This window comes from Antennarius striatus, chromosome 21 (genome assembly GCF_040054535.1).
Source record: "Antennarius striatus isolate MH-2024 chromosome 21, ASM4005453v1, whole genome shotgun sequence".
In the NCBI taxonomy this organism is placed as follows: domain Eukaryota; kingdom Metazoa; phylum Chordata; class Actinopteri; order Lophiiformes; family Antennariidae; genus Antennarius; species Antennarius striatus.
Window position 1 is genome coordinate 399,821 of NC_090796.1, and position 23,340 is coordinate 423,160.

At 47.5% G+C, this 23,340-nt stretch overlaps 1 protein-coding gene across 1 annotated transcript in view; it reads right to left on the reverse strand.

Annotated features, from left to right (window-relative positions):
* jmjd1cb (jumonji domain containing 1Cb) overlaps positions 1-22,498 on the reverse strand; it is a 118,961-nt gene extending 96,463 nt beyond the window's left edge. Inside the window, exon 1 of the mRNA XM_068305749.1 lies at positions 21,859-22,498. Within this exon, the coding sequence (XP_068161850.1) occupies positions 21,859-22,014 (156 nt within the window). The 5' untranslated portion in view covers positions 22,015-22,498. The remainder of the gene's footprint in view (positions 1-21,858) is intronic.
* Between the last annotated feature and the right edge of the window lie 842 nt (positions 22,499-23,340).

Here is a 23,340-nt window from a genome sequence, read left to right on the forward strand (position 1 = left end):
TGGACCTACGGGAGGTGTGGACCTACGGGAGCTGTGGACCTACGGGAGCTGTGGACCTACAGGAGGTGTGGACCTACGGGAGATGTGGACCTACGGGAGCTGTGGACCTACAGGAGGTGTGGACCTACAGGAGGTGTGGACCTACAGGAGGTGTGGACCTACGGGAGCTGTGGACCTACAGGAGGTGTGGACCTACGGGAGGTGTGGACCTACAGGAGCTGTGGACCTACAGGAGGTGTGGACCTACGGGAGGCTCCCGCTGCTGGTGACGGTTCAACGATGAAAACACACCTTTGTGTCGTGCACCAAGAATCAGACTAACCCTACCAAGCAGGTAAAAACGAGTTCAGTGACGACGTCCACCGACCGTAGGGCTAACACCATCGGACGTCTTCTGTCTCGTGAACGATGAACATTCTGTTACTGATCACCAGGACCAATCAGTCTGACCTGAACACAAAGAGCCGTGACAAAGGGTGAGCAGAGGTGACGCTTCATGGTGGTCTGGTGCTTGTGTTTCTTCTCATCGTTCTACGAACACGTGTACGGTCAGTGTTACACAGTCATGTTCACTGTCAGGTGACCTGTGGTTGACATGCTAGTGAACTAACTTTGTGTGACTGTGTTTTCCATGATTACCAACATGTCGTGACCCACAGTGAACATTTCCTCAGTGGGGTCTACTTTGTGCTCATCCTCTACATTTTCTGCTGCGTTTACCTTCTAATCCAGACAATAAGACAGAAAGAGAGCCGGGGTGCATTCCATTTCTTTTGCATTCAGCAGTCTAGATACCACACCGGCATATTGTTGCCCTTTGGTGTTTATGACTACCATAGTAGATTTTTTCCAGCCCAATGCTTCTGAAATGCTATTGTCTTTGTTTTAGTCCAGTTATACTAGTGAAGTAATGAGTTTCAAGTTTCTCCACGCAGCAGAGCAGCTTCCTCCTCTGACGCAACACGGCCATTACGACACTCTGAAACTTTTTATTTTTTTAACAAACTGAATTACATTTTTGTTCCAAAAGGCAGTTCTTAAACAGAACTTAAAATGGCAGTGCTGGGTGCCCTCATTCATTCATTTGAAGGCATCAGTTCAAAGATGAACCCCCAGCCACACAAAAGACTAGAAACAAGACTACTTCCAGAACACTCCATTGGGTCTACTGCTGTTCTACTGTCCAATCAGCAACACAGGAGGTCCACAAGAAAATAAACCACCAACAGATAACACAACAAGGTGGGTCAGAAAAATACCTTTTCATTCAACCAAAAGACAAGCAGTATGACCATCAGTGTTCAGGGCTCCTCCTGATCACACGTACTGACAGCTGGCACATGTGGACTAGAGTATTTACATGTTACACGGCACCTAAAGAGAGCTCTTTAATACGTCATTTCATACCAGCAAATTTAATGCTTTAGGGTGTAGAAATACACCCGTTTTAGTTCTAACGGAGAGGACAACTGTAACAAAGTACAACAAAACAGAATAGTACACACAGAGAGTGTTTCTGACCGGATCAGTTAGTCTCAGCAGAGGACGACGTAACTACGAGTGTTTAATCATGAAAATCAGTCCTCAAGCTTCTTGCTAGAGAAACACTTCTGATTTTATTCAATTTAATTTGAATTTTGAACTATGTAATGAAAACGGTGAATAGAATTTTGTACAATATCCTAAAATGTCATGCAGTAAACATTTACGTAGCTAACAGGAAGAAAACCACACGTCCTAATGAGAATAACTACTCGTTCCAGTTCCAGACAGGACTGGTGAAAGGACTTTCATTGCTAGGAGACGTAAAGAATGCTGACAATGAGATTATGAACTGCGTGTGAAAGAGTCATTCCTAGCACTGCTAACAAGAGTTAACATGTTTATTGTGTTCATACACGAGCAGGGCAGTATCCCAAGTCCCAGTCTGTTCAATGGAGGGTAGGAGACATGACTCAGCCAGGACAATAATCACAGCAGAACTTGCCCTGTGGAAGTGCAGGAGCCTTTTTCACTGAAATATTCACTGAATATATTACCTCTAGTTAAAATAACATGAGGTTAGTTTCACAACCACAACTCCATACACTCATTCTGGTACCAACAACCACTGTTCTAGGTCAGCGGTCCCCAACCTTTTTATCTCCACGGACCGGTTTCATCTCAGACAATATTTAACGGACCGGTCTTCATTTGCTCGATAATCGTTAATGACGTCAGGACAGCTGTAGTCTAATAATAAATCGTCCACAGTGGTTTTATGTAAAATGTAGACATCAACAGACAATAAACAACCTTTCTTTCATAAATTGATAATCAACATCTCTATTTCATCTCTGTAAACGAAATAATTGTAAGAAATAATTACATTAAAAACCCGATTGAAGTGACTGCACTGATGAGGTTTATTTTGAAATTTCACGACTTACAATCAGTGCATTCAACGCAGGAGAAATATTGATCATTTCCAACAGAAAGGTGAACAAGTCAATCAAATAATAGTAATTACAATAATGAGAATTAGTGGATGGGGACCGCTAATCAAGGGGTAACGGAGACAATGACCCCTGAAGTGTGTTCCATAGGTCTGCTCTACTCCAGTTTGGTTTGGTTTTCGGTCACAGCACAAAATCGCTGGAACATCGCAGGAAATGGAAGCAGGGTTTTCCATCCTTTTTGGGCGATCTCAGGATAATCTGCCTCGACTTTAATCCAGAACTCTGGTGCGTTTATGGGCGCTTCATTGTGTGTGTTGATGACCTGTCACGTGACCGAGACCCGTCAAGAGGGACAGACGCATGAATTAGTCAGTGCGTCATTCCACACAGACGTCACTTTTCAAATTTAACGTCTTTCAGACTCCGAAGTAAATCAAACGGACGTAAATAAGTTCCTCTTTCTGAGCGGCCCGGTACCAAATGACCCACGGACCGGTACCGGTCCGCGGCCCGGGGGTTGGGGACCACTGTTCTAGGTCACTCTGGACAGAGTAGAGCCCAGGGCCATCCCAAAAGCTTCACCAAGACACAGTGTGAATAGATAATCCACAATGAGTGTGAGACGCCGTTAATCACAACACATTACAGTATAATGATCAATACATATAACTGACCAACAACACCATGGAAGAACCAACTAGAACTAAGGCAGTCACAGACTGCAGCATTCCAGCGACACCCCTGAATTCAAAATTTTACCCTGACCTACTTGCATAGGTCAAAGATCAAAGCTAGTTTTCTGACCTACTGTCATAGATCAAAGCACTAGCTTTAATCTATGATCTTATTCACACTGGCCTTCTCCCTCGTCTTTCTATCTTATCCAGTTCCTGGTTGTACAAAAGTTAAACTTTGACCTTGACCTAGTTTTCTCAAGGTCAAGGTCATCATCTCATCTTCCTCCCCTCTGCTGCCTGAGTCAAGTGCTTTTTGTTTCATCTGTCTGAACGGTTGTGGAGACGTTTGGTGGACTAACGGACGGACACACCAACACTGACATGACATCACCGCTTTGAAGAGGGATGGAGTGAGAGAAAGCCAGACCGAACCCATACCCAATGTAATAACATACATCAGCGTTATTGTATACTGTCTATTGTACAAAGCAATATGGCAAACTAACTATTAGCACTTCTGACCACTGTTAATCAAAAGCTGCTGACAATTCACTCAACAGGTTCACATCCCTCCACTGGTATTCTGAAGTCCTTCCTTTGAACTGATGCTGTGCTGAAACTCAGTTCCCATCATGAACACACTGACCTGAATTTGCAAACCTAAAAATAAACACTATCTATTCTTTAAAATACCTAAATAAATCTTTGATTTCAGAAAACAGTATCAGTGCAAATATAAAGAAATCAACTAAAAATCAGAGGTTTTGTGGAGCTGTCAGTCTGTCTGCAGTCTCCAGGGCTGCTGCTTTTAGTTCCAGGGGGGAAACAGGTTTTTCTACCCATCGTTGAAGGGCAGTGGGCAGCACTTCCAGCCCCCAAGAAACATGTTGGGGTAAGTATCCTGCTCAAGGATACAATGACATGTAGACTGGGTATCGAACCGCAGACCTTCCACAAAGGAATGACTCTCTTCACCAGAACTGTCCACAGCTGGTTTGATGCTCTGTTAAGACCGGACAGAGCAGAACACCCAACCTGAACAGCATCGGGCCCCTCGTATTGAATGTGCCAACCATGAAGCCAGTCAAGTAGTGTTCAGAACAAGACTCCTTACAGTACAGTAAAAGGTCCTGATAGTAAAAAGCACAGCTTCTCAAATGCCACTGAAGTCCCACTGAGAAACGCAGAAGACATTTTACTCCTAAGGTAGAGATAATAAATGCAGTCGTAACCAACCAATGTGTGAAACCGTTCAGAAGACATTGATGGAGGTGAATCTGAAGAGGGACGTTACCTCCAGGCCATCTGGAAAACATCTATAAGGACTCAACTGGGGAAGAAAGAAAAGAAGAAAACAGATTTGGCTTAACTGTGAAATGAAGTAGAAACGAAGACCTCAGAAGGACCCCCCCACAGTGGTTTACTCTGTTACACTGATGGGCTTCAGGAACACGTCACAAGTGTTACAACCCAGGAGTTTCCCAAAGTGACACAGGTGGTGGGGGTCTGCCACAACATGAGGGGCGTACCCGCCACAACATGAGGGGCGTACCCACAACATGAGGGGCGTACCCGCCACAACATGAGGGGCGTACCCACAACATGAGGGGCGTACCCGCCACAACATGAGGGGCGTACCCGCCACAACATGAGGGGCGTACCCGCCACAACGTGAGGGGCGTACCCGCCACAACGTGAGGGGCGTACCCGCCACAACATGAGGGGCGTACCCGCCACAACATGAGGGGCGTACCCGCCACAACATGAGGGGCGTACCCGCCACAACATGAGGGGCGTACCCGCCACAACATGAGGAGCGTACCCGCCACAACATGAGGGGCGTACCCGCCACAACATGAGGGGCGTACCCGCCACAACATGAGGGGCGTACCCGCCACAACGTGAGGGGCGTACCCGCCACAACATGAGGGGCGTACCCACAACATGAGGGGCGTACCCGCCACAACATGAGGGGCGTACCCGCCACAACATGAGGGGCGTACCCACAACATGAGGGGCGTACCCGCCACAACATGAGGGGCGTACCCGCCACAACATGAGGGGCGTACCCGCCACAACATGAGGGGCGTACCCGCCACAACATGAGGGGCGTACCCGCCACAACGTGAGGGGCGTACCCGCCACAACGTGAGGGGCATACCCGCCACAACATGAGGGGCGTACCCACAACATGAAGGGCGTACCCACAACATGAGGGGCGTACCCGCCACAACATGAGGGGCGTACCCGCCACAACATGAGGGGTATACCCACAACATGAGGGGCGTACCCGCCACAACATGAGGGGCGTACCCGCCACAACATGAGGGGTATACCCACAACATGAGGGGCGTACCCACAACATGAGGGGCGTACCCGCCACAACATGAGGGGCGTACCCGCCACAACATGAGGGGCGTACCCGCCACAACGTGAGGGGCGTACCCACAACATGAGGGGCGTACCCGCCACAACATGAGGGGCGTACCCACAACATGAGGGGCGTACCCGCCACAACATGAGGGGCGTACCCGCCACAACATGAGGGGCGTACCCGCCACAACATGAGGGGCGTACCAGCCACAACATGAGGGGCGTACCCACCACAACATGAGGGGCGTACCCGCCACAACTTGAGGGGCGTACCCACAACATGAGGGGCGTACCCGCCACAACATGAGGGGCGTACCCACAACATGAGGGGCGTACCCGCCACAACATGAGGGGCGTACCCGCCACAACATGAGGGGCGTACCCGCCACAACATGAGGGGCGTACCCGCCACAACATGAGGGGCGTACCCGACACAACATGAGGGGCGTACCCGCCACAACATGAGGGGTATACCCACAACATGAGGGGCGTACCCACAACATGAGGGGCGTACCCGACACAACATGAGGGGCGTACCCGCCACAACATGAGGGGCGTACCCACAACATGAGGGGCGTACCCACCACAACATGAGGGGCGTACCCGCCACAACTTGAGGGGCGTACCCACAACATGAGGGGCGTACCCGCCACAACATGAGGGGCGTACCCACAACATGAGGGGCGTACCCGCCACAACATGAGGGGCGTACCCGCCACAACATGAGGGGCGTACCCGCCACAACATGAGGGGCGTACCCGCCACAACATGAGGGGCGTACCCACAACATGAGGGGCGTACCCACAACATGAGGGGCGTACCCGCCACAACATGAGGGGCGTACCCACAACATGAGGGGCGTACCCACAACATGAGGGGCGTACCCACAACATGAGGGGCGTACCCACAACATGAGGGGCGTACCCACAACATGAGGGGCGTACCCGCCACAACATGAGGGGCGTACCCGCCACAACATGAGGGGCGTACCCGCCACAACATGAGGGGCGTACCCGCCACAACATGAGGGGCGTACCCACAACATGAGGGGCGTACCCACAACATGAGGGGCGTACCCGCCACAACATGAGGGGCGTACCCACAACATGAGGGGCGTACCCACAACATGAGGGGCGTACCCACAACATGAGGGGCGTACCCACAACATGAGGGGCGTACCCACAACGGAATGATCACACAAAAACACTCACATCCCCAGGCTGTCTGTAGTCTGGGGGACGAGGCTGAGACAGACAGAAGAAGAGAAGAGAGGAGAGAGACAGAGACAGAGACAGAGACAGAGACAGACAGACAGACAGACAGACAGACAGACAGACAGACAGACAGACAGACAGACAGACAGACAGACAGACAGACAGACAGACTTGTATGCAGACCTTGGATCTAATAGAGTTGATCTTTTATGGATCAGGATTGTGTCGTGTGATAAAATAATCAATATTCTGGACTGAGGAAACGTTTCACCTTATTTCACCTCACTGCAACACATCTGCTGCTACGGCAACAAAGACATCAGCTCTGGAGGTCTGGAGGTCCAGAGACCTACTATGTTTGAGTGGTGGAGGGGCAACTGGTAGAGGGGCACATGTTAACTGGTACAGGGTCACGTGTTAACTGGTAGAGGGTCACGTGTTAACTGGTAGAGGGTCACGTGTTAACTGGTAGAGGGTCACGTGTTAACTGGTAGAGGGTCACGTGTTACCTGGTAGAGGGTCACGTGTTAACTGGTAGAGGGTCACGTGTTAACTGGTACAGGGTCACGTGTTAACTGGTAGAGAGTCACGTGTTAACTGGTAGAGGGTCACATGTTAACTGGTAGAGGGTCACGTGTTACCTGGTAGAGGGTCACGTGTTACCTGGTAGAGGGTCACGTGTTAACTGGTAGAGGGTCACGTGTTACCTGGTAGAGGGTCACGTGTTAACTGGTAGAGGGTCACGTGTTACCTGGTAGAGGGTCACGTGTTACCTGGTAGAGGGTCACGTGTTACCTGGTAGAGGGTCACGTGTTAACTGGTAGAGGGTCACATGTTACCTGGTAGAGGGTCACGTGTTACCTGGTAGAGGGTCACGTGTTAACTGGTAGAGGGTCACGTGTTAACTGGTAGAGGGCCACGTGTTAACTGGTAGAGGGTCACGTGTTACCTGGTAGAGGGTCACGTGTTACCTGGTAGAGGGTCACGTGTTACCTGGTAGAGGGTCACGTGTTAACTGGTAGAGGGTCACGTGTTAACTGGTAGAGGGTCACGTGTTACCTGGTAGAGGGTCACATGTTACCTGGTAGAGGGTCACGTGTTACCTGGTAGAGGGTCACATGTTAACTGGTAGAGGGTCACGTGTTAACTGGTAGACGCTCCACTGCTGTACTACTGTAGTCTTTGGAGGGACTCTCTGGGCTCCTTCATCACTCCTCCATTGTTCTGACACGCCGTGTGGACATGTGACCAGCGTGTTGTGCATAAATCTGCTGAGGACAAACCGACCAACCCAGTAACCGACCCACTGGTTTAAAACACGGCTTAAAACCACGTCTTCAGATCCGACTCCCTGTGGTTCCCTCAGCCATTGTGCTAAAATCAGCCCAACTCCTGACGACGGTTTGCAGTATTTTGATTGAAGATGGAACAAATGATCGTCAGTCCGCTGGGAGAGGCCGGCAGCACACACACACGTCTGCTGTGTGTCCACTGTGACGGGCTGCGTGGCGCTCCAAGGGTTAAGCTCTGTGTAACGGGTGAACTCAAAGGAACTGGCGTTCACGTGGCTAAGCCGCTGTTGCTATGAGAGAGAGGCCAGACAGAGGAGAGAAAACATCCCTCCCCCTCTCACACACACACACACACACACACACACACACACACACACACACACACACACACACACTCCCATACACACACACACACACACACACACACACACACACACACACACACACACACACACACACACACACACACACACACACACACACACTCCCATTCTCTCTCCATCTCTCTGCCACAGAGCCCGGCTGGCTGAAAATCCAAATGACTAATGAGAGCACACAGAGCTCGCTCTCTTCCCTTCTCTTCATTTTTCAAATAACATTCTCTCTCTTTCACTTCAGCTCTCTGAATCAGCCCTCTCACTCCCCCTCCATGTCCTTCCTTCATCTGCCAATTTCTGCCTTATTCTGTTTTTTTCCTTCCTTCTTTCTCTCTGTTTTTTTACACTCCCTGCCTTTCTGGAACATCGTAAATCCAGGCAGTGAATCATGAAGCAACCAGAAAACCAGGCTGAACACACCAGACTATTGTCACTGCTACTAGGACAGATCAGACAAAGAATATACACACATATACAGTATATACTGTATGTGTATGTATATAACAAATAAATATACACACACATTTTTATATACATATATATACACATATATATATATGTATATAAAAGAGACATTTCAGAAACATTACAATTGTACATTTGTGCAACTTCCTCCAGGAATAATGAAGTATCTATCCATTACATTTAGGCCCATTTGAGGAAGTAAGACTATAGCTTATTAATTATATTTTAACTGACTGCATAAGCAACAACCTTCTTTTAGCTCCGACAATTTAAACTGTGATTCTACCCTACAGGACAGTTTGAGAGTAAATGTGGGACTGATGACACTGACAAATGTCATTCTAAACGGCAGAAAAACAGAACATATCTCCCACCTATGTATGTGAATAATCTCTCTTAAAACCTCACGCTGTCTCTTTCCGTCTACCCTGAACTTGTGGCCACTAGCCGAGTTAGCTCTGGTCTTCACATTTGTCCGTGTGTCTCAGTGACGGAGCCGTTTTGTGTTCGTCAAACATAGCGGTTCATATTCTCTGATTGTGACGGACCTCACGTTGTCGTGTGGGGAACTCCGATGCTTTATTCACCAGGACCCGACTCACGAAGCCGGCGTCTACCCGGATGGCCGGACCGTAACGCCAAAGCGGCCTTAGTCCGTCCCACACACACGGAGCCGTTACGTCTTCGTCCCACACACACGGAGCCGTTACGTCTTCGTCCCACACACATGAAGACATTACGTCTTCGTCCCACACACACGGAGCCGTTACGTCTTCGTCCCACACTTACGGAGCCGTTACGTCTTCGTCCCACACACACGGAGCCGTTACGTCTTCGTCCCACACACACGGAGCCGTTACGTCTTCGTCCCACACATACGGAGCCGTTACATCTTCGTCACACACACACGGAGCCGTTACATCTTCGTCACACACACACGGAGCCGTTACGTCTTCGTCACACACACACGGAGCCGTTACATCTTCGTCCCACACACACGAAGACATTACGTCTTCGTCACACACACACGGAGCCGTTACGTCTTCGTCGGACACAGCAGTTTGTTTTCTTGTGAAGACGAGGAAAAAAAAGGAATGCTAACCCAGTCTGATACAGTACAGTACAGTATTGTTTTATCGTGGAATTTCCACAGATTCCCGTTAGTATATACAGTATATATAACAGAACAAAGTACCAATATGTCATATCTGAATATAGCATAATGTAAACTTGGTTCATTCAGTCTCCGGGGGCTTTGTCAGAAACGGTTGTGTCTGACAAACACAATCAGAGCTTTGACTGTGTGACCGTGGGACAAGGCAGGAGCGATCAGGAGCAAACAGCAAGACGGTGAACAAGTTAAAGTGGCTGGGAGAACGACAGGACTGGGAAAACAGAGCAGAATATAACAGTAGGGACCGCAGAATCAAACAAGACAAAGGCACCAGATAGAAGTGATGGGAGAGCTCAGGAACTGGACTAAAAGCTGATGGGGTTCCACAGATACTGTGTGACACAGACGGTCCATTAATGTAAGGGTCTGTCTGAGCAACTGTCAAACAGCGGTCCAAACGACACCGGCACATGGCCAAAAACAATTCACATTATCAGTGATTAACGAGCTTAACTACTAACTTCAAATTGGCACCAGCTTTATTCTGGTCTCTACATAGACTAGTGGTCCTGCCTAACCAACCAGCTCCTAGAATGTGTTAAACAAACGGGTCCAGTATCGACTGTCCAGCCTCAAACGCTGCTCAAACACACTGATCAGAATCCGCTCCTTTCATGACGGAACAACAGGAGTGATTTGCATAGCCCCGCCCCATTGGCGTGAAAACACTGACCCCAGAGAAGGGGGCGCCTCCCGGAGGTGAGGTTCAGTGTCCAGCTCAACAGTCCCATCCCACATGAAATCCAGTTTTTGGATTGGAACCACTTCCTGGAGGTGGTTCCATTTTGACAGATGCGTCTCAGTCTGAACGGCTCCGAACACTGATCCGCTTTGACCGTTCGTGACGTCGCTCTACGTGCCGCCAGAGCCAATGTGCTTTACGGAGCGTGGAGGACACCTCCGCCCCCATGTCGTTGCTACAGCAACCTATCAAATAGACCAATAACGTGGGGCAGTCTGAACGGAGCAAGATCACATTGGAAACATGCTGAAAATAGTGTGATTGTTGTCAGCCCTAACAATCGGATATGGAAGGAAATCTGATTGGTTCCCAATTGGCCTGCAGTCTGAACGCAGCCTTGGACAGTGAAAAACTCAGAACCAGGATCGGTTTGGGGCAAAACATTTAGAATACAGTGTAGTTGGACGTCTGACCGCCTCGTGACATCAATTTAAAGGAGGATAACATGTGGCCTTAAAATGCAGAGGTGGTCTTTTCCTGTGCATTTTGTTCCTGAGAGATCCTGTTTGAAATTCAGCAGGAGCGTCTGCAGCCAGCCTGGAGTCATTCTACCCCTACTGGGTCCTACTGGCACAGAGAAGACATGTTACTATAATGAGTGCTGATGACAAGATGAATTGCATTACACTGCAGGATGAACCGGTCTCAGTGAGGATGTGACACACACACACACACACACACACACACACACACACACACACACACACACACACCAGACTGACGGGTACGGCAGCATTCCATCACCCACAGGTTTCTCCAATACAGTAAAAAGGAATTACTGGTTCAGCTCTGAGGTAGACACGAGACATTCCACTCAGCGTGCAGCTCAGGACACACGTGATCAGAATACAGTCAAATCAAAATATTCAAGATAGACACGCGTGAGCCAAAGCTGCCTGATCCATTCGAGAGATGTCCGGAGAATCCCAGTTACACCAGTATAGATTCCCTGATATTATTTTGGTAAACACAGCCCTCAAACAGGTATGGGGGGGGGGGCATTCCCTGACAGCAATGTTCAAAAACACACATGTTGTAGACACAGATATAACACACACTCACACAGAGACACATCCATATAGACGCATGCATAGACATACTGTACATAGACATGTATGCATCTCCTGTACAAATGCACACAATATTAATAATCATCTACCTTCATCCCACCCAATCTCCACCCCCTGCTGAAACACTAATCCATGCATGTAATTCCTCCAGACTCGATTACTGCAGCAGCCTCCCGTCTGGTCTTCCCTCCACTCACCTTCAAACATATCACCATGTTCAGAACTCCACTCCACACCCACACCCACCCAGTCCTCCCACAGCTCCACTGGCTCCTTCAGAAGACAACACATCCAGTTCAAGATCCTCCTCATCACCTACAAAAATCTGCGTCACGCCCCCAGTGGGCTGGGATAGGCTCCAGCCCCCCGCGACCCAAGACGGCGGGAGAAACGGATGTTGAAAATGAATGAATGAAGCCTATAGTTAGAATACAAGAACCGTACTGAAATGAAGAGAAACGTAGTCTTCTCAAAACCCTTCTTAGAAGAACACGAGCAAAGCATTGAAAATAGTGACTGAATACATTTACGGTACAACAAAATGTATAATAACGTATAATAAAATAACGTTCAGATCCAGACTGCTATCAACACAGAACACAGTGAAAGTACACCCTGGTGGGGCTGTTCTTTAGACACAGCCTTAAGTGCTGTTTTGGAAAAAAGATCCTGGATGGAATGTCATGTCCAGCTTTTAAACAAGCTGTTGAGAACCACCTTTCTCTACCTTGGCAACATATCCTTTGCTGAACAGTGAGTTCAGTGATGTTGTTACTCTACCACTCTTCGTGATGATCTCACTAAAGGGGGTTCAGGCCTATAGCGGGGGTTCAGGTGATAGTGCATCCCCTTGGTATATGCCACACGTGATGTTATCCACGTATGTGGCATTGAGTCGTAGGCTTTCTGGTAGTCTATCCAGGCGGTGCACAAGTTGGTCTGCCTATTCTTACAGTCTCTGTGTACTCCTCTGTCCACCAGTAGCTGGTGCTTGGCTCCCCTGGTGTTACTACCAACTCCTTTCTGTGTCCCACTCATGTATTGATCCATGTGCCTACTCATCTTAGCGGCCATGATGCCTGACAGGAGCTTCCATGTTGTACTGAGACAGGTTATTGGCCGGTAGTTGGATGGGGTAGATCCCTTCAGTGGGTCTTTCATGATCAGGACTGTCCTGCCTTCAGTCAACCATTCTGGGTGCGTCCCATCCCTCAGCAGCTGGTTCATCTGTGCTGCTAGACGCTCGTGGAGTGCTGTCAGCTTCTTTAGCCAGTATGTATGGATCATATCCGGGCCCGGCGCTGACCAACTGCTTGCTGAGTGCTGTTTATTCTCCTGGCCTTCACCTCCACAATATATCTCTTCAGTCGGGTAGCCAGAGCCGTTAGTCTCTGTTTGGCAGTTTCGAGTGCTTCAGGTATGGAGAGCTTGCTGTATTTCCTGGGTGCCCCTTTATTCACCATGTTCCCCTTCTGTAGCTCGGCTAGCTGGCTGACTTCTCTCTGTGTCGCCTTCATCGTGGCCTCTAATGTCCAGTTATTATTGCTGTACTGTGGATCAGCTTGTTGGTCTCAGTTATATTCCCTGTGGGGATGGTTCTTATCGCAGCATTCACATCTTCTACTTGACAACTCTGCTCCGATATTTGTTGGAGGCTCCAGGTTTCCAGTTGGGTCACGATCTTCCTTCTCAGGTCAGCAGCTCTTTTATTGAGGCCATTTATATCTATTGGAGCTTGGTACCCAATCTCGACTTCTGGGGGTGGTTGTGAAATCTCCCCGTTGACCTGGCGTCCTGGCACCTTCTTGCTGTAGTTGTAGTATTTCATAAATCTCTAGTTGTGACAGCAGTTTTTTGGTTAGGGATGTTGGAACAGTAGGCCAACAGCTATTTCTCTGTTAGCCTTGATTGTTGGTCTTGAAGCATCCCTTGGCCCCACATTCACCCCAAAAATCCCCTCTTCCTAGGTTCCAGTGACCTGGATAGCAGACGCAGACTTTGTTGACCTGGACAAGCCGGCATGACTATCATTTTTTGTGGTCACTCATGCCTGAGGTAGGCTAGTGTAGCATCTAGGGCCCTGCCTAAGAACCCTCACTGGACATTGTTCACCCTGACCGGGATTCCCACAGAACCCACGGCCTTCTGCATTCAAGTCAGTTGATTTTATTGTACTATCCAGCTGTATATATATACTGTGTGTGCATATACACATATATACACAAACACACAAGTATAACATTTATATGAGAATAGAGTAGTGGATCACAAACTACACAGTCTGACAACAACCACAGCAGCTGTTAAGTAATAGAGGCTAATGTATTCCCAGGGTTATGTGGAAAGCCTTCAAGCCTATAGGAGACTTTATGGCTGCTGTATGTAGTACTATGTAGTGGAGCTGTGTGTGTGTGTGTGTGTGTGTGTGTGTGTGTGTGTGTGTGTGTGTGTGTGTGTGTGTGTGTGTGTGTGTGTGTGTGTGTGTGTGTGTGTGTGTGTGTGTGTGTGTGTGTGTGTGTGTGTGTGTGTGTGTGTGTGTGTGTGTGTGTGTGTGTGTGTGTGTGTGTGTGTGTGTGTCAGAGAGACTTTAAGGGAATTGGGGGAAGGGTACATCCAGCCAGCCCATCCTGGCTTCAGATTACATTTTGTTTCCTTAGGCACCAGAAAACAAACCACTAACAGTGTGTGTATCCAGTTACTGCACAGCCCAAATACCACATAAACTGGCCATCAATACTGGAGCTTGCCGTGTCAATGTCAACGTGGTAAATAAAAACTTGTGACACATTTTACATACCACTTATATGTCCCAGATTGCAGTGAAATCCATTATGGTAAATGCTAAAATGAAAAAACACTGACAGTCCAAAGCCTGTCTGTAAAGGAATACACAAATACTGAAAGAGAAATATTTTTCTCCTCATACTCATCAATATTTGGTTACTCCACACACACACGATATATACTGTATAACAATCGTAGCTTTATTCTCACACAATTCAACTTGATAATTATACACAAGAAACCATCAACTCAGACAGTGAGCTGTATTTGATGACTGCTGTGCAGCCTGTCAGCAGAAGATCTCAGTAAGTTCATATTGAAATTTGAGTGTCATCTTTTAGAGAAGTGGACCTTGGAATAGCAAGAGGTGACAGAATCAAGAGGTGGTTTTGGATCAATGTGACCGTCACGTTTTGTAATGTTTTTGCATTGGAACAACAAGCATATGCTTTCTATATACACATATATCAGAAAATACTGCATCTGAGATACTCAGACATTCTTACACTACTCATATACATATATGTACATAATATACAAACTTATACATAGATACACACACATATTTGTATACACAGACACATATATGTGGATATGTGTGTTCATGTATATAAATACATGTACATATATACATATATATATACATACACAGCCATATACACACATACAGTATATTACATGCATACATACCATATATATATATATAATATATATATAATATATATTATATATATATTACTGTACATATCCACACCAATAATATGCTCACTTGAAAACCTCACGTTACCTTCTGGTGTCTACCCTGAAGTTGGGGGTCGCTCGCTAAGTTAGCTCCGGTCTTCACATTTGTTCATGTCTCTCACTTACGGAGCCGTTACGGCTTCGTCGGACACAGAGGTTTGTTTTCTTGTGACAGCGAAGAAAAAAAAGAAAAGAAACTAAGTCTGATATTGTTGTTTATTGATCGTGGAATTTCTGTTAGTGACTACATGAACACAACTGTATGGAGTTACTGAAAGAGCGTTTTTGTCAGCTCCCCCAGGAGTATTGTGGGTACTACATGGATTGTCCCAGTCCAAACAGAAACCATAGCTGGACAGACTGTTGGTGCTAGCAGCTAGTTTCACTCACTAATGGTTGTTTTCTGTGTGGTTCTGCTGTTTGGACCCTCTGCTCTGAACATGAACATTGTTAACAGTTCTGACTCTAGAATGATGTGAACTGGAGTCCAGTAGTGTTATTTCTACTAACAGAGCAGACACCTTACGCCATGTTGGTCACCTGATTCCTTCTGCCAGATACGCCGTGATTGGTTGAGTGCTTGATTGACAGGTAGTGGGTGGAGTTGGTGACAGCGTGAGGCTTTCAAGTGAGTTTATTCAAATATATAGGTGGGGATATATGTACACACACACACACAGTATATACACACACACATACAGTATATACACACACAAATATAATTATGTAGACACATATGTACAGAGCCCGAAACAAACACCTGCCCAAGCAATGGCGTCTTGAGACACTGGTGTCCCTTAGACCAGTGTTCTCCAACCGTTGATGTGCCACAGACCAGTTTAGCGTCAGCCAATATTTTCACAGACCGGCCTTTAAGGTGTGGTGGATAAATACAACAAAATAAAATGATACGCCCAGCATTGAATCTGGTATTTTGTAGCTTTCCTTTTCATTGAATTTGTTTCTTCTGTCTCCTCACTGGCCCTTCTACCCTCCGCATAGAAACTTTCGTGGCCCCTTTAACCACTTGATCCAGTTAACGAACAGAGGATGGAGAATCAGAGGAAGACGGAGACGTTGCGTCATCTTACGATGCTATAAAGTTTGCGTATGTCAGCGCTCACCTGCGTGTGAACACGGTGTGTTAGTGAAGCATCATGGGATCAACCAAAAACAGAAAGAAACACTGATAATGTCTGCAGCTTCGGAGAAAGTTCACCGAAGGAGATCGATTCGTTCAAAGAGCTGGCAGCCAATGAGATAAGAAGGTAGTCATGTGACCGAGGCAAGCATCTTGAAAGTGTCAAGAGTGACAGACAGATGAGGAGAGAATCTGGCCACTTTCTGAAACATCATTCAGGGTCAGAGAGTAAATAAAACAAATAATCGAAGTTCTGGATTCTTTCTATGCGGTCTGGTATCAATTGACCCACAGACCAGAACCGGTCCACGACCCAGGGGTTGGGGACCACCAGCAGAATGGGATGGCGTGATCGCCGCCCTCTGTTTCCTTCTCTGCCTGTGATTGACTGACCGTGACTCATTGGATCACATCAACCAGTCTGTCATGTATGTATTTTTATGCATGTGTATGTTATGTATGTGTGGATGTATATTGTGTATGTATGTATAGAAATGTGTGTGTCTGTATCATGTATATATGTATATGTAACTTTTGATGACAACAATAAATATAATGTACCTAACCACTCCTAAAATTTCTCGAGGGATTTAGACAATTGACAAACTTGATCAATATGAGTTACAATCAGCAGCCATCAGCTTTTCAACAGAATCTTTCCATCTGTGTGACAGTCCTGGTGCCTCAACACCACAGCGTCTCTGGATTATCCTCCTGGTCCATGTGGAGACTCTGAATGGACCATTATATTTACTGTTGTCATCAAAAGTTACATATATATACACGGATACATACACACATTTCTATACATACATATATATACACAATATACATTCACACATAACATAATGCACTCATACGTATATAAAAAATACATGTATATCTGCATACACATTTAATTATACCTCAAACGTTTTACTTCTAGTGTATTTATTGGATTTCAGAAAAAGAGGCATCCAAGAACCCTGAGGAGGACCACACTGTCGCCCACATTTGGAACCAGGGCCACCTGATAATGACGAGCTTCAAATAACATGCATGATGATCAGGTGATTTGATTGATTTCAGCCATGATTTGTGGTATTTTTTCACCCAATTATTTCCCAGTCAGATCAGTAAACGTCAGTTGTTGGGCTGACAGTTTAGTGCCAGTCTACTTTACCCATTCAGCTGACTCACAGTTGTTAAAAGAATTAATGACACTGATTTCCACCAGCTCAGACTGAGATAAACAATGCAGTGAAGTCCATGTTGTACTGGAACAAAGAGTGCCGTGTTGTGGTACATTCTGGTACCACTTTAGTATTTACGTTAGGGCACAGGTGTTTCTACTGCTGTACTCTCCGTCTCTCGTTTGCCTCTGTACTCTCAACAACATCACTATTCATACGCCAGCATCAGGGAGCTCGTAGCTCTGCAACACATATGTATGGATTCTGTGTGGAAGCTTCTGTCCCGGTGACAGTGTCATTTTCTGCTGATTAGTAACACTGAGATGAACCACACCACAGTCCTCCAAACAAACCAGCAGCACTGCTTCTGTATTTACACACAGAGACAGAAACAGACAGACAGACGAACAGAGAGAACAGACTGTAATGGAAAACAAAAGCTCCTATAGGCAATGACCTGGCCTGCTCTTTCCAGCCAGAGAATCCAGAGGATGGCACTTTTATCCTCACGTTTCAGCTTTGGGTTCTACCACTGACCTTTCCTTCACATAAACTGTATAAATGTATGGTAAGAATCCCAATGTTTAGGCCATTTTCAAACTTGTTGGCCTTGAATTTAGGATTTTTTGTTGTTGTTTTTTTACATACCAAAAGAAGTCCCCTCCCCTGGACTGGCCTAAATTAAAACAAAATGGGTGTTGTCAGCACGGATCGTGATGAACCATGGTGTGGTTTGTTCGTAGTGTGGAAGCTCTTTTCAGGATGGTTGGACTGCAGAAAGTTACAGCAGGTTACTGTCACCACAAACGAAGGAAAAAGACAGATGGACAAAGCTAAAACTGAGCCAAGGTAACTCATGGGGAGAGGAAGACAAAGTATTAATGGTGAAGAAGGAATCTCTGATGAAGAACGTTCACTAGAAAAACACAAACGCAGAATGTCTTTACTTCGTTTCTGTGATGATGAAACAGGACATGAGAACAATGAAACATGAATGTAGAACAGTGGCAGGTGTATGTCAGGGTGCGCAATACAATAAATAAAAGTGGTACAACTACCAAATAAAGTCGAGGACAGCAGATCATCAAATAAACGGCGATACAACTCTTGCAGCTGACGACAGAATTGAGGTGCATCTTCAAAAGCTCTACATTACAAATTAAACTCCCAAAGAAAACCTCAACAAAGCAGACATTTAATTCCTGAGCCCCAGCCTGGACCTCCAGGTGTCGAGACACTCATTTGGTTAGTGTTCATCCAGCCATCGCTGTCTCATCTGTTGGGTATTTTCTGTTTCAGACCGCTCTGCAGCACCAATGTGGGTCACTAGAAAATTAATTCAGTGCCGTATTGAATATGGGGGAGCAATACTGTTCTCACTCAAAAGAGAAACATTTCTTCTATTCTTATTTTAAAGAATCAACAGTTTTATTATTTGGGTCTCAACAAATGAGACCAAGTGGATAAGGATACGTGGACAAGAGAGCCTCAAGGCTACCATGACATTTAGCTTTGGTATATCCTACATAAACCTGAATGGATTCTAGTAAACACAATTTTGACAAGCAACAAGACAAAATAATAAATATAAGGTTGTCATGTCATGTAGATTACTCTGTAAAAGACTATGAGCTCACTGGGTAATGTGGAGTAGGTGCTACACAATGAAGGCACTGTGATGATGGAATATCAAAACAAGAATCAGTTAATGTAGATGACAGGCTTTACTTATATCCTGAAGGAAATGATGTAAAAATTAAATTATGTCAAGACGTACGTGAACACAGTCACACAAGCTCGTCATTACTACAGCGACTGTTTCTATGATTGTCTCCATACGTCCTGCTCAACTGGCTTTAAAGCCATGAAGCAGAACTCAGGAAGGAGAACATGTACCTGTGCTCGTGCTCATTGGGTAGTGAGTGATGTCAGCCTGTCAGACTGGTTGGTCTCCTGCTCTACCAGAGGTATGGATCGTTTAGAAGTCACAACTACAGTACACACTAAGAGTTTAACCTTGAATAACTGCATAAAACCCGACAGTGTTCAGAGCGATGAGCTCATTCTGAGCGTCAGGTTTCCCATCCTGAGAGCACAAATAATTTGTCTCCTGCCTGACAGACGTCTCCAGGTAGTTTGTGTCCAACCCCCTAAAACAATTCCATCACTGAAATTTAACAATTGAAAAATAACTCACAAAGTCCACACCAAAGATAACTACAGCACCCTGAAAATCTAGTTTCTTTCAATCAAATTAATGGACAATAAAATGATGTTGAATGAGAGTAAACTGAGTCGACCTAATCGATGACAAGCCCAAATATTAAATGTTGACAAAATTATATTCAACAGCTTTTACACCTTTGGTAAATACTGGGTAGTAATCTCTGCATGTATTGTCATACTGACTGGTTTGTTTCCATCAAATTATTTTTTTACTTATATATTATCTATAGCGCTCAGTCAGCCAAGCCTCACATATACCCCTGTGCTGCTGGCCTGTTTGACCACACACACCTGACAGCTTGGATTGACACATTGACTCTAACCTCCAATCTTCCTCCATGTATTGACTGACCAGCGCCCTGCTAATGAGACGGGGCCCATTGGACCAAAGGAAAGCAGAACACAAGTCGCTGCATAAATCACATCACACACAAGGGCCCCCACTGGAGGATTTAGAGGAAGAAGACGTCACGAGTCTGCAGCGCACACACACACACACACACACACACACACACACACACACATATACACAGACAACAGATGGATAGACAGACAGATAGGTAGGTAGATAGATGTTGGGTGGGGTGCCTTGCTCAAGGGTAGCCCGGCAGTGCCCTGGAGGTGGACTGGCCCTCCTTCAGCTGCCAGTCCACCTCCACACGTGTGTTAATCCTGTAACCCTCTGATAGGAACAAGTGCATGCAGTCTGCAGCACACGCGACACTAGTGAGGTGTTCACTAGCACAATCTATTGGTGATGTCACCTCACTGCTCCTGCCACAAACAGACTGCTGGTGAACACACCAGTTCACAAGATTGATTGATCGGTGCATGCAGAGTTCAACGAGAGCTTTGAACCTTGATCTGAGTTGGTGTCACACTGAAGCCTCATCCGTGTCACTGACTCACAATCACGTCCACAACACGCTACAGACACACCAGAACTGATCGATCAGAGACTGTTCGCTCCTGGAATAGAACCAGTCGGTCACACAAACCTTTGACAGCTGAATGACATTATTGGGTGTCTGGTGACTGGGTCTACATGTGCAGTATTGTCATGTGTACATGTGTATGTAAACCTAAGTCCAGGCTCAGACCAGGCGTGTTGGTTTGTCCACGGCTCTGCAGGCAGACGGGAGGATTCCTGAACAAAGGGACACGGAGAACAGGCACAGGTACCTTCAGACAGACCGTGTGTCAGCCGGGGCTCGTTCAGCCAATCACTACCTGTAGTCTAGTTCTGACAGGGGCCCCCAACACCAACAGGGCCCCCAACACCAACAGGGCCCCCCCAACACCAACAGGGCCCCCCAACACCAACAGGGCCCCAAGTAAGAACCGGGCTGACATTCTATGCTTCAATCTGGCCAAAGTTTCCACCCCACTGGAGGTATTAATAATGTAATCACCCCTGAGGCGGGACGGGGTTCTACCCCTGGACAGCATAGGTGTGTGTGTGTGTGTGTGTGTGTGTGTGTGTGTGTGTGTGTGTGTGTGTGTGTGTGTGTGTGTGTTCTCTGGAAACGCAAAGACCCTTTTTCTACCAGACAACTTTCCATTGGAGTCTTCATCCGAGGCTGCGACCAATTACCTCCAGCAGTGGCAATTAAAGGTCCAGACACCCCCGTCCCCGGGTCAGGGGTATGTGGGACACACATTTGTGGGTAATGTTGCCCAAAAATGACACCGGATGAATTCCTCTGTTTCTCCGTGACTCCAGCCGTGAACGGACCCCCCCCCCCGGGGTGAGCCGTCCTCCTCCACCGCGGTGGAGCTCCGCGGCACCGGGTCTGAACACACGGGGGTCCCGGGGTTCCGGACCCGGACCCGAGTCTGTCTGGACCGTCCCGTCCCTCAGCCTTCCGCTGACAGCTCCAGCTTCCACGGCTAACGACACCTCAGCAACACGCCTCGCTACCCGCGGGTGAAGCCGCCGGTCGGTGTGTGACGGCCCGCCGCCGGAGCTTACCGTCAGGTCGGAGTGGTCGCTGTCCCGGTTGTTGACGGCCCGGATGACCCCGGCCCTCCACGGCCACCGGGAGATGTCGCCCGTCCGGGGCGGCTCGTCGCCGCCGACGCACAGGAACCGCTTCCCGACCAGCTCCGGCCGAGCCTCGACGGCCATGGCTGCTCCGACCCCCCCGCGAAAGAACTTCCAACAACGACGCCCTCCCGGTCCGCGGGTCTACGACATGAACCCGCCCGGAGCGAAGGGAAGGCCGTGATATTCGAGGCGAAACGCAGAAACCACCGCGGGTCGAACGGAGCGGAGTGTCACCGGAGCGGCGCTCTGCTCTCTGGCGGAAACCGAGCGACGGCGGACCGCATCACCGCCACGGGCCCAGCCGGTAGTCCTCCGCCGGATACACGACCGTCCGCTGGGGCGGCAGGATGGTGTCCCTCCGCCGGTGGAGCCGCATCGCCTCTTCCAGCGACGGGAAAACCCGCCTTGATCGGTACGGTCTGAACGGACCGGAAAAGTAGTGCGGGTTCCGGAGCCGCTGGGGTTAGTTCTGACGGCAGAACCACCGAGGGGTAGATCCTCCACCACCGAGGGGTAGATCCTCCACCACCGAGGGGTAGATCCTCCTCCAGCTGCTGCTCTGGAGCCGAATTCTCTAGAAAAATAAGAGTGTGTGACACACGCACGCACACACACACACACACACACACACACACACACACACACACGCACACACACACACACACACACACACACAACCCACAAGTCCCAGCGTCAGCCTCTACTTTATTTAAAGCAAACCAAGTATAAATTGTACCTGATACCAAAACAACACGCAGTAAAGAAGCAGTCCGCATAATGCAGGGGCAGATCCCGGTTCAGTTCCGTGTTATTACCGTCAGTCAGTCAGTGATGGGCTGGTGTGTGTTGTTTCCATCCCTCTTCACAGCGGTGATGTGTTGTCATGTCAGTGTTGGTGTGTCCATCCGTTGGTCCACCAAATGTCTCCACAACCGTTCAGACGGAACGATGAAACTAAAAACACGTGACTCAGGCAGGAGGGGGGGTGAAGATGAGGTGATGACCTTGACCTTGAGAAAACTAGGTCAAGGTCACATTTCAACTTTTGTACATTCAGGAACCTGATAAGATCGAAAGAGGGAGAAGGCCAGTGTGAGTAAGACCATAGATCAAAGCTAGTGCTTTGATCAATGACAGTAGGTCAGAGCACTAGCTTTGATCTTTGACCTATGCATGTAGGTCAGGGTAACATTTTGAATTCAGGGGTGTTTCAGGATGTTGCAGTCTGTGACTGCATTGGTACTAGTTTTTCATTTCACCTGTGTTCTGTCTCCAGGTCAGCTCCTGGACCCACACCAGAAAACAACTGTTCCATGTGTTCCATGACGGGACTGAATTATTTACATGCACAGGTGTTCCTGTAGCTGTAGAAACTTTATTATTTGAGCATGAAGGTTGTAGTATCTA